Below are 12,239 nucleotides of genomic sequence, written 5' to 3'. Positions count from 1 at the left end.
CTGGGTGTAATTGGTATCTCCGCGATATTAATATATGCTCTTTATTGAAAAAAAATGCAAAATTATTGCTAAGTCTATAGTTGTTTGTGTTACACAGCCACGTAGGTAATAATCTAGATAACATAGATTTGAATTCTTGGATAGTTTTTTACTCCCATTACAATAATACATTCGTAGCATAGATCTGTCCATTTTCACAGTGGAAGCCCACACGGAATATTGTACAGTATCCCTGCCTGCTCACACATATCCGTTCCGTTTTAAGACCCACAACCTCAAGTGGATCCTCTGTGCGTGCACTGGCACCAGATGTCGAGTGTGCAGGCGACAGAGAGAACGGTCCTTAAGAAATGGATGATGATCTGCATGATTGAGTATCTTTCCTTGGATGCATGTACAGACGTTGTGATCGTGCACTATTCGGTTAGTATCATCTTGTGACTAGTGTGCTGTCTCTGAGCTACTGGTTCATCATGCCTGCCATCGCTTGGGCCTTGGGCAGATCAGGTAGGACTAAATCTTTCTTTGGGAGTGTGTAGTGTGTGTCGGTAGGCCAGCCTATGATCGAGCATCAACTGCATCATGGAATATGATCAGGCCATCATTAAACATTGATATAAAACTTCATAAAACGGATATAGCAATATATAAATCAACAAAATTCTTTCATAATTAGAAAGAAGGAATGTGCTTTTCGTGTTCTCTAATACAAAAGAATGTACTCTTCTATCTGAATCCAAATTGCATGGATAAAATAAATCCAAAATTAGTAGATTAGTAATTGTCATGTCGTTTGTGTTACTTAGAGCAGATCACGTGCATTAGCCCGACACGCAAACAATCTAGCCGATACGTGGTATTTACACCCCAAAAAATAGCCCGATTGGATATTATATTTTGGATCAGCCTGCAAAACCTTTGCGGTAAACCCAAATGCACCGCCCGGACCATGGACCTATAAATCTACGGGCTCCGGGGGGTGAAAATGCGGGTTACCGCAAAGGCTTTTTCTCTACTCCGCATATTGTGACCAATGCGCTCTCTCTGAGCTACTAGTTCATCACGCTGGCCATCACCTGATTCATTGGCCCTTGAGCAGATAAGGTTCGACTGCATCTTTCTTTGGGAGTGTGTAATGTGTGTCAGCAGGCCAGCCTCTGATCGAGCATCGGCACCATCATAGAATGACCAGGCCATCATTAAAAATCGACATAAAATTTCATAAAATGGGTATATCAATAAATAAACAAGAAAATTGTTTTAAATATTTTAGATGGAAGGTATGTTTCTTCTGTCTAACATAAACAAATGTAATCTTTCGTGCAAATCCAATTGATAAAATAAATCCAAAATTCAGTAGTAACCGTCATGCCGCTTTTAGCACTTACTAGGTAGTCTAGGTTGGTGTGTCCTCTCAAGCTCTCTAGAGTTGTAGAAACAATGTATTTGGTACTTCTGGCTCTGTTAATGTACTCTGCATACATGATTTTTTTTAAGAAATCATTTAGCCAAGCACAAAGCCACACATATAAAAATATTAGGGTAAAACAGTTTGGTCAATTTTTTTCTATTTAACGGTCACCCGAGAAGTAAATACTATTTCTAAACCAGAAATAGTCAATTATATTTCAGGGTTTGTGCAATTGCAAAAATGATGTGAATACTATTATTATCAATCATTATTTCTAAACTTTGAAAAACAATAACTTCCAAGTCCATAAAGGCATAGTCGCTAGTACACTAAATTTACCGTTCGTTTAGTTTTGGTCAGTGCAAGCACGCCCAATGTAGGAGCATCTATCCCCATTGGGTTCCTTTTCTTGTTTTGAACTTGATCCCCCGGCCATGAGTTCCTTGCACCACCACGTCTCTTTCTACTAAAAGGATCCCCTCTCGCGTCTAGACTTGAAATTCCGGTATTTAAGCGCACCACCTCCATCTCGCTTTACTTTCTCTTCAACAACTCCCCTTCGATCAATCTGAATCCCTATCATCATCAGTTCCAAAAGGTAACCGATTACCTTATTATTGTTGTCACCCTTCTGATCCCGATCTCTCTCTACTCTTTCCTCGGTGTTCTTTCTAATGGATTCTTCTTGCATGCCTGCTATATATGCACCTATGATCCAATCCATTATTATTCCAGCTTCTGATAATTGTTTGGTTAATTTCTAGAGGTGTGGTGATGGATACTGAATTAGTCTTGCCGATTTGTTGCCTGCTTGTCCTAGCCAGTTTATGCATATATTGACTAGATGTGCCAATGTTCATTTCAGGGATCAGGAATTGACATGATGGAGCACGAGGAGCAGGATGAGCAGCGCGCCATGGAGCTGCCGCCGGGCTTCCGGTTCCACCCGACGGACGAGGAGCTCATCACGCACTACCTGGCCAAGAAGGTCGCCGACGGCCGGTTCGCCGCCCTCGCCGTGTCCGTGGCGGATCTCAACAAGTGCGAGCCCTGGGACCTGCCATGTAAGCATCGATCACAGCACTTCTTCCCCTATACGCACCAACCATCTTAGGCACGAGCTGATCAAGAACGCCTGTGTGTGTTTGTGTGCATGCAGCGCTGGCTCGGATGGGGGAGAAGGAGTGGTACTTCTTCGTGCTCAAGGACCGCAAGTACCCGACGGGGCTGCGGACCAACAGGGCGACGGAGGCCGGGTACTGGAAGGCCACCGGCAAGGACAGGGACATCTTCCGGGGCAAGGCGCTGGTCGGCATGAAGAAGACGCTCGTCTTCTACACCGGGAGGGCGCCCAAGGGCGAGAAGTCCGGCTGGGTCATGCACGAGTACCGCCTCGACGGCAAGATCCACCCAGCCGCCGGCACCAGCCGTGGCAGCAGGACCACGCCCAAGGTAAAATTCCATCCGTTGTTGTATGCATGCTGCTTCGATCTGTGCATGGCCATTGGCGCTGACCGCCGGCCGGACGTTTCGTTGGCAGAACGAGTGGGTGCTGTGCAGGGTGTTCAAGAAGAGCCTCGTAGATGCAGTGTCGTCGTCGTCGGCGTCCGCGTCGTCGGAAGCCAAGAAAGGAGGCGTGGGGATGGAGCAGATCGGGTCCTCCGTGGCCGCCGTTACACCCCTCCCTCCGCTCATGGACATGTCCGGCGCGCCATTCGACCCGGCGGCACACGTGACCTGCTTCTCCAACAACGCGCTGGAGGCGGGCCAGTACTTCAACCCGACGGCGACGGACCATCACGGTGGCACCTCCCCGTTCTTGGCGAGCTTCACGCAGTACGGCGGGCAGCTGCACCACGGCGCAGGCCTGAGCCTGGTGCAGCTCCTGGAGAGCACCGGGTACCACCACCACGGACAGCTTGCGTGCAAGGGCGAGAGGCTGAGTGCGTCGCAGGACACGGGACTCACCTCCGACATGAACCCCGAGATCTCCTCGTCCTCCGGCCAAAAGTTCGACCACGAGCCCGCGCTCTGGGGCTACTGATCAACCAAGCTCCACGAGCCCGCTCGTTCATGGCGGTCGACCGATTGGTTACCAGTGCATTCACCTTGGCTGAATTACTGTAAATAAACCTGCGAGATCGAGCGAGCTGCTATGATTAATTAGCTTCATTATGGTCTGTATAGTTGTAGATTACTGGTGTGGTGATTTGATTTGGGGGTGTAATTAACATTATTGTATTGAGATCCATCGATCGATAGAACTACTAGTTCATTATCGTTTTGCCAGGTTACTTGAACTAATCAGTATCTGATATGGACATTTGGCAACTTCCAATCGTTAGCAAGTCTCAGTTAGGCTTTAATTAGTTCTCTGTATGTAAAAAGGTGTGTGTGACTGACTGACTATGCATGCAGTGTGCGATGATCTCACCCCTGAACCTAACAGCTTGACTTGTTGCGATAGCAGTTAGCACTAGCGGCTAATCTAGGAAATTAGACCCTAAAGAAGATTCGGTGGCGCTGGAGCTAGCTATGGTCCATTACTACACTATCTTGCTACCTTTGGCCCATGACTAGCATATCTCAACCATCACACGCAAATCTAATCTCAATTACTGGCCATCACATCACGTCGCCAACCTCGCACAGTGCGTGTGACACATGACGGGAAGGGAGCTTAGGTTGGCAGAGAGAATGAGAACACGCAGGGTTGTGTCACCAATTTGGTTCCCCATGCCTTGTCTCAATGCCCATGTGGGCCCTTCTTATTAGCTCCCTAGCATCTGATTGGGTGGGCCCTCGTAGAGCCTCTATTGTTTTCAATCCAAATCATGGTGGATCCAGTTCATGAGAATTATATTGCAGGACTATTCAACAGAGAATTCTAATCGTAGGAAGCAGGAGTGGCGGTTAGGTCAGCTAATCAGAGCTCCATGCCATGGATAGGAGGTACAGTGAATGGGACTTGTTGCCGCCGCTCGTCGTACGATAGGGAAAACATGACGTTGGGGGTGAATCCGCCATGTGGTTCACTATTGGCGTTACTGTGGCGAGAACCTTGACAACAATGTCATGGTGGCGCCTTCGTTGTAGAAGGCAAGCGAGGATGGTGAGGCGCTCCCTTGCACGTATGTGCCACTCCCTTAGCTTCCCCCGGGGCTCGACGGCACCCGAAGTCAACAAGGTGACGTGCCGCATTGACGGCCTCTATCTTCTCGATGTCGGCCTTCATGCACCACTTCTCTATCCCATTTTTTTTGCGACCACGAATCCAGGTTTAACTTCGTTGTTGGCGCTTTGCGCGGTTTGCTGAAGAGCATTGTCGCGCCCTTCGGACCAGCCACCTTCGTCTTCGATGACGGTCTGGGAGCTTTCGGCACCATGGCTGCGAGGGATGAGTGAGTGGCGAACAGCAATGGCGAGGTTTGGGTGTGAAAGCGTAGCGACGAGTGGGAGAAATGAAAGATTAGGATGGAGAATGAGAATTGTGAGTCATATGGACCATCTATTATGTCAATGACACGGCTAGCTCACCACTCGCCATACGCATTGCGTCCGATGCGTCCGAAAAGAGCCATGAAGAGCGGAAATGGCATCGGCGCGCCAGATACTCCATTCAACCGTGCCGGATAGAAAATACGTTTAGAAGTCGTTTGGTATCCATCATTTGGGCATGGAATTCTGGAATTCATTTTGAAATTTTATAGGTGGGCTGTTTGGTTGCCACAAAATTGGACCGTCATTTCATTTAGGAAATCCAGCAAAATGACACCATGGGTAACACAAATCCAAGCTGATACATGTCATTTGCGTTTCTCTATGGAAGCCATTTACAAATTCAATATTGAATTCTGCTGTCATTTACAATTCCAGTGGCAACCAAACAAGTGTCCATTTCTAGAATTACAATATAAATGAAATGAATACATGTATTCATTTCAAAATGCTACAAACGAAATGAAAACCTGGGTTCCAAACGACTTCAGTGTATGTGACCGAACGCGGTTATCTATCTGACGTGTCAAAGATCTTTGGAGAACTGTTCAAAGGACAGGACTAGATGTGCTCTCCTCCTTAAGATTATTGAACTGGTATAAGGCAGGAATCAGGTCAGCTAATCAGAGCTCCATGCCATGGACAGGAGGTACAACAAATGGGGCGAGGACAAGTGTGCAGCTTCTGGATCCTCTAGTGACGTCAAGGTGGGGGCACCTCCCATAAATCTATGATATCTCCTCTCTGTTTTGGTGTGTCTCGTATCTCTGGACATCATCTCCTCTCCTTTACAAATACAAATATTCCCCTACTTGCTTAAATATTTGGTTAGGGAGAACAAGTGTCGACATGATGGAGCGTCGTACTTCTGGTGCTTTATCCGTAGCTGCCTACCACTACTACTCCGACGTCGATGTGTCGTACGATGATTGTTAGAGCATCTCCAGTCGCGTCCCCCAAACCGTCCCCCAAAACGATTTGGGGCGCGCCGGACAAAAAAAGCGTTCCAGCCGCGTCCCCCAAAGCCCATTTTTGTCCGGCGCGGCCCGATACGGTGTCCGGCGCCCCGAGCCCGTCCCCGTCCCACAGGGGACGCTCCGGGGACGCCGGACACAACGAAACGCGAGGCCAACCGACGCGGGCCCGACGCGTCGGCCGGCACGGAAGGCTAAAACCCCGTCGCCTACCTTTGGTCAAGCGACGCTAATGGCGTCCCCGTTTTCCCGAGCGACGCAGGGACGCGTCTCGCCGTGCATGGCCGCGTGGCCGTCCGCGCCGGAGTTATTGCGTGCAACCACCCGCCGCCGCCGCCGTTTTAAGACGCCCTCCGCTTATCGCCGCTCATCATAATCCTTCTCGTCGCCGCCGCCTCCCCTTCCCGCATCCTCTCCTCGCCGCTCAAAAAATGTCGAGCTCGTCCTCCCGCAAGATCGCCGCGGCGAACGGCTTCGGCCGCGGCAGCCTCACCGTGGCGGAGGCGTGGGCGCTCGTACCACGCCGGTATCCGGTCCCGCCGGACATGCGGCTGCCAAGCAGCCGGCGGGCCGGAAGATGGCCGTGAACGGCATTGGCGTTCCGCCGCCGCCGGCCGCGCACGCGAGCAATGGCGGGAGGCCATCAAGGCCCGTCGGGCTCAACTCACCGCCAAGGAGCGGGCGGATCCGACATGGGCGGCCAAGGACAACGACGACCGGCGGGTCACGTACTTCAAGGCCAAGTACGACGTCGAGATGCACAAGCACCACCGGCCTCATCGGCGGGCCCAACAGCTCGGAACAGGGAAGGCCGCGCCTCGTTCGGGGCGTTCCGGGCGCACCCTCGAGAACGTCATCCGCGGCCTCCGCAACGGCGCTCCAAGGCCGGAGATGCCGTCGCCGCCGCCGCCGTCTCCTCAATGGCAGCCGAGGAGGACGACGTACTCGTCCTCCTCGCACTCTTCTTCCTCGGGACCGGCGCGATCGACGCCGTCCTCGTCGTACCGGTCGGCGCCGTACACCGTTCCCAAACGGGAGGTCAAGGAGGAGCCGGCGACGCCCGTCAACACGAGGCGTGGCGGTAGCGGCAGCGGGCGGCAGCAAGGGAGGCGCGGCGGCGCCCTCCTCATCCCGAGCCGGAGGTGAAGGAGGAGCCGGAGGAAGCGCCGCAGGCGGCGCCGCCGGCGGAGTACGAGCGGCAGCAGCGGCTCATCGCCAGCAGCGACGACCCCGAGGACCGCCCAGGGCTGCGGGCGGCGTTCTTGGCGTCCATGGACGACAAGGACGCCCGGAGGGGCAACCCGGACGCGGCGATCGCCATGTCCATCCGCGACTCCGGCAAGCCACCGGTGGACCTCACCGACGACGGCGAGGCAGGACCAAGCGGCTTGGTGAAGGACGAGCCCGTGGACGAGCCCGTCGACGAGCGCGTCAGCAGGAGGTCGTCACCGACGAGATGTACAACTTCCAAGCAGTACTACGACGCCTCCGGCCGCCGCAAGTGGTTCTAGATTAGGTTTAGTTTTAAAGTTAGTCAAATTTCGTTCGAATCTATGTAAGTTTGGACGAATCTAATCGAATCTAGTTAAGTTTAAAATTTGCGAAATTTTGTTTGGGGGACGCGACTGGGGAGCGACGTCCCCCAAACGCTCAATCCGGCGCGGTTTGGGGGACGGTTTGGGGGACGCGACTGGAGATGCTCTTACATCTACAAAAACGTGCAACAATTTTACAGGGTGATGAATAGCCGTTCTTACCTTTCGCTTTTCACCAGGTACGTTTGACATTTTGACCGACCGGCTTTTTTCACCGCGCTGTCCCGATCGAGACTCGATCAGCCTGGCCAGGAAGATATGAACAGCCCAAGGGATATGAACAGCCCAAGGGAAAATAGACTGGACGGAGGCGATCGAGGAGACCACCATGGAAACGGAAAGCTTTCGACCCTGTCCCTCTCCAGCAGTGCTTGTCGTCGATCCTTCACCGATCACCATCCTAGAGTAATTGCGTTGTGATTTCAGTCAATGCTATAGATCAGTTCCGTTTCTGAACTTTAATGCTTTGTGAGAAGTTCAGTTCTCACCCTCGAGTGAGCTTTAGTTGTCGCGTGATTTGGTTTTGGCCAAGTCCCAATTGTCCAGTTCCTTTCCGGAAGAAACAAGTAAAATACTCAATAGAGGTTTTGTAAGGGAAAAGAGTCAATAAGTTAATTTTCCTTTTTGCAAAAGTCCACCAATAATCATCCATAGTAGTACAAGGAATTTAAGAAGTAATAAAAAAAATTATAGATAAGTTCTAAGATCACCTAGTGATGACAACAAACATTGATGCGAGCCTGTGGCGGATCACCGTCCACGCCTGTCCATCGCTCGAGCCGATGTCGTAGTAAATCTTGTTGCGGTAGATGAATGGGAAGCAGTCATGCTAAGACCCAAAAGAGCAGCACACCAAAGCAGCAACCGTCAACAAAGATCAGACTCACAGAGCACAAGAGCAGGAGACCTAAAACCCCAAAACAAACACGAAATCTGACCTCGAATCCTAGGAGAGATCCACTGGAGGCGCAACTCCGCGCACACTTTTTTGGCGCTAGATGCACCGACGGAGCAAGTGTAGGGTGGGGAGGACTTTATTATTGACTTCAGAATGTAGTCACCGCCTCACCATCATAAGAAGACACCATAAAATAATCTAAACAAAGAATGGGAAAACCTCCTGCTGGCTACTGGGGAGGGGTTGTGGTGCTAGATGCACCAACGAAGCGAGGGTAGGGTGGGAAGGATGTTATTCTGAGTCGCCATCTTGAAAATGACACCGAAAAACAATCTAAACAATGAACAGGAAACCTACCTTCTCCTGTTGACGAGGGGCTGCAGGGCTAGACACGTCGGCGGAGCAAGGATAGAACGAGGATGCTTTTATTTTGATTTAGTATGTTACCGCCCCTTCAAAGATGAGAGGCTGTGGTCTACCCGCCTCTAAGCCTCGAGGAGTTGGAGTCAATCAGTGACGCCGCTGGCGAGGGGACAGGACCTACAGAACCTATATGGGTTTTAATGATAGTCGTGGCTAGTTCTTGGTTACCCGAGAAATATGTCAGCGCTTGATCGATCCATCTCTTGTTTTTTTTTAATTTCTTTAACGCGTAGAATCAGATTATAGTGAGTTGTTGTGTTGGCTATTAGCCTTTTTTAGTTTTTCTGTTGATGTTGGGCCTTTAGTTATCTAGCTATTCGGTCTTTTTATTTTATTTTGAGTTTTAATACGACCCAAGCTAGGTTTTTTTGTGTTTTTTTACATGCATAATTTTCATCGATGTGTAATTGCAGTTGTCATATTTTGTCTCGTGTGCAATTACATATAGTTGCGCAATTGCATATATATATGTGTAATTGGAAATCTATATTTTTTACGTGCAATTGCATATAGTTGTGCAATTACGCATATGTGTATAATTTCACAACTCTTACCTATTTGTGTATGTTTCTTTGTACATATATCCTTAATTACACATATATGTGCAACTGCATACATGTGTGCAATTTAATGGTATGTCCACATGTAAGTGTAACTTTATGTAAAATATAATATATGCATTTTTCTCATAGATGCAGAATTGCACATGGATCTTTAATCTATATAATTTTTATTTTTTGTAATTGCATTTTCCCAACCCCTTAGTAAAAAAAAGCCTAGATCGAAAAAGGCCATAAACAATTATGGATGGGCCCAAGTGGATACAATTCTATAGAAAAATGTCAGGATCTATTGATCGGGCCTTCCTGATTCTCGGTTGATCGAGCGCTAGCGGCGTCCTTTAATGATAGCTTCTCTTCTTGAAGCTCACCTAGCTTATAATCAGCCAAACTAATCAAGGCATTGAAAGCCCGGTTTTGGAGATATTTAGCGCTTTAATTGACTGCGCTGATTGGTTTTTTTGGGGCTCCAATTTTTCAACTTAAATCACCCCTCCGGTCCCTCGATCACGCTGCAGTACCTTCTATGAAAGATACTAAATCAATCAAATTAATTATTGTGTGATTGAGGGGAGTGGGGAAATTTATATCACGGGATCTCTTTTTTCTCTCTCAATCTCTCTATAAATAGCTCAGTCATTTGTTTGTATTTTCCCGCAGATTTATCACATCGACAAAGCATCAAGTTAGTGCCTATTGGTGTATCAGAGGATGGACAATTATACTAGTCGCATCCTTGTACTAACTCTGATGTCTATGCATCTCGTATGCTCTGCTACTCTTGCACAAGGTATGTAGCCCATGTGTCTAGTTATTTGTCTGACTGTTTTATTTCTACAGTACATGTCCTTCAACAACGAAGTTATAGTCCACTAGTTATTCACGCGTGATTTATTTTCTCCTAGAAACATGAGAATGATTTTTCTTTTGAGTCATGTCTCATTTGTCCCTTATTTGTAAATAACTCTGCAATATTTGCAATAATGATGGTTGGTTTATTATTTGCAGGCCGTATCATCATAGCTAACATGGATAACCAAAAGATCAATCTTCCAGGTGGGCTGTGCAGACATTATGTTCACGAGTGCAAGGACGGACTTTGCGATTGTTGTCTTGTAAATAATCTTTGCTACCTGTCTGTGGACATCTGCAACAAAAATTGTGTCTCTACTTCAGACATGGTGGCGACAACGATCCCTCATTCTTTACCTACTCCTTTCCCTGTCTAGTCAAATTGGCATAACGCCTGATGTGCGGAATAAGCAAGAATAATTCTCTTTTGTTAGAGTATATTTGGTAGTTATAGATTACACGGGATTGTATTAGAATTGTTTCCATATTCTCCCTAGGAGATTTCTTAGCTTCCAAGTCTTGTACTCTATATATACTCGCCCATGAGGTGCAATACAACATCCAACATATTCCGCCAATCTCTCCTCCTCTCTATCGTTCTACATGGTATCAGCCGCAAGTTCCTGACCTAGCCGCCGCACAGCTTCCGCGTCGCTCCGCCCCCGAGGAGGTCTCTCCATGGCATACTCCGGGGGCCGCGCAACCCGTATGAGGGTTCGTCCGCCGATCCGTTGATCCGCTGCCCTCGAGTCTTTTTTTTTTTTCAATCCGTAGATTGGTTTTTTCTTTTTGCGTCGCCGGTCGCTCGACCGGCGTTTTCTTTTTTGGTTTACCGATCATAGATCGGATTGAGTCGCCCATCGCCGTCGTCCACTTGCGCCTCTACTCCAACAATGGCACGTACAGCGTTGCCGTCGGTCTGATCAACCGATAGCGCGCACGTCTCCGCCAAGCACGTCCCCGAGCACGCGCCTACCACTGATCGAGCTACGGGTTGCCGCTGCGTCGCCCCTTCGGGTCGCAGCGCCGCCGCCTTTGGTCCACGCTGCTACCCAACGACGCGCCTTCTAAGGCACGTACGTCGCTGGTGGCATCCCGTCACTGCACCGACTCGCGCCCTGCAGCTACGCCGGCCCCTCAGGCCGTGGCGTCGCCGCACGTGGTCGCCTTCGCCGTCCCCCGCGCGTCGATGTCCGAGGCCACCACAGCGCCGCCCCTTCGGCGCGGGTCGCCTCCATCCGCGCATGGTCTTCGTCACGCCGCGGGGTCTTCCTCGCCTAGTTCGTGTACCGCCGCCGCGCCCCCACCCCAGGTCGCCACTGGGCTCGCCAACCACTTCAGGTCGCGCTGAGCTCGCCGACCACCGCAACGCCCGTCTAGGCGTCCAGCATGACCACCCCTGGTCACAGCTGGGTTAGCCGCCTTCTACGTCTTCGTACACTACAGCTTCGCCGCCAGCGTCCTCGCTTCTTCCCCGACTACGTCACCTCGCTACTCTACTCCGACACCCGTCGTCGAGACTCGCCTCTTCCCCGACTACACCACCTGCTCCTCTTCTCCGACACCCGTCGTCGAGACCTCCTCTACTAGTCTACTCCGACATGGCGCGCACTTTGTAATGTTCCCTACCCTCGCATGCCCGGTACTGGCAACACCGGAAGTGCCTTCGTCCCCGACACGTTCCCGAGTCTGGCAAACTCGCGCCGAACGTCTCGTCTTCATCGGCTTCGACAACGTCCTCTTCGGCATCGCCTCTACGACTGCCTCGACCGCGTCACCGACTTCTTCTATGTGTACTCGGTTCTGGCAAAACCGGAGTATGCCTTCGTCCCCGACGTGCGCCTAGTTCTGGCAAAACTAGGGTAGCACCTCGTCCTCGACGGCTCAGACTGCATCGACTTCGGCATCGACCATCTCCACGACTGCCTCGACGCATCTCTGTCACTCTCCTCGCGCACTATGCGCTTGCGGCTTCATGTGCGGCTACCTCGACACCGGCACCCGACCACGACATCGACCACGGCATCC

At 50.3% G+C, this 12,239-nt stretch overlaps 1 protein-coding gene and 1 long non-coding RNA gene across 3 annotated transcripts; both read left to right on the top strand.

The window, feature by feature from the left end:
- The first annotated feature begins 1,924 nt into the window (after nucleotides 1–1,924).
- On the top strand, nucleotides 1,925–3,689 carry LOC124676192 (NAC domain-containing protein 92-like). Of its 2 annotated transcripts, none has more exons than XM_047212263.1 (4): nucleotides 1,925–2,009; nucleotides 2,277–2,475; nucleotides 2,571–2,863; nucleotides 2,952–3,689. In XM_047212263.1, the coding sequence occupies exons 2-4, from the start codon at nucleotides 2,292–2,294 to the stop codon at nucleotides 3,453–3,455; spliced, it is 981 nt and encodes a 326-aa protein (XP_047068219.1). In that variant the 5' UTR covers nucleotides 1,925–2,009; nucleotides 2,277–2,291; the 3' UTR covers nucleotides 3,456–3,689. The 2 variants fall into 2 exon arrangements, with proteins under 2 accessions (XP_047068219.1, XP_047068220.1); XM_047212264.1 differs by lacking the exon at nucleotides 1,925–2,009 and adding an exon at nucleotides 2,088–2,177.
- Nucleotides 3,690–9,902: 6,213 nt separating this feature from the next.
- LOC124679359 lies at nucleotides 9,903–10,639 on the top strand. Its single transcript, XR_006994944.1, has 2 exons — nucleotides 9,903–10,149; nucleotides 10,368–10,639. It is a non-coding gene; the product is annotated as an uncharacterized LOC124679359 (long non-coding RNA).
- Nucleotides 10,640–12,239: the final 1,600 nt, after the last annotated feature.

The sequence above is a fragment of the Lolium rigidum genome, chromosome 7 (genome assembly GCF_022539505.1).
Source record: "Lolium rigidum isolate FL_2022 chromosome 7, APGP_CSIRO_Lrig_0.1, whole genome shotgun sequence".
Lineage (NCBI taxonomy): Eukaryota > Viridiplantae > Streptophyta > Magnoliopsida > Poales > Poaceae > Lolium > Lolium rigidum.
Note: the sequence above shows the minus strand (reverse complement) of the source record. Positions and strands in the feature narration are given on the sequence as shown.

Bases quoted from the DNA above. Each gene is read 5' to 3' on its own strand.
- LOC124676192 (XM_047212263.1), top strand. From the start codon at position 2,292: ATGATGGAGCACGAGGAGCAGGATGAGCAGCGCGCCATGGAGCTGCCG. The intron at 2,476-2,570 runs GTAAGCATCGAT...GTGTGCATGCAG, and splicing joins CGAGCCCTGGGACCTGCCAT to CGCTGGCTCGGATGGGGGAG. The intron at 2,864-2,951 runs GTAAAATTCCAT...TTTCGTTGGCAG, and splicing joins GCAGCAGGACCACGCCCAAG to AACGAGTGGGTGCTGTGCAG.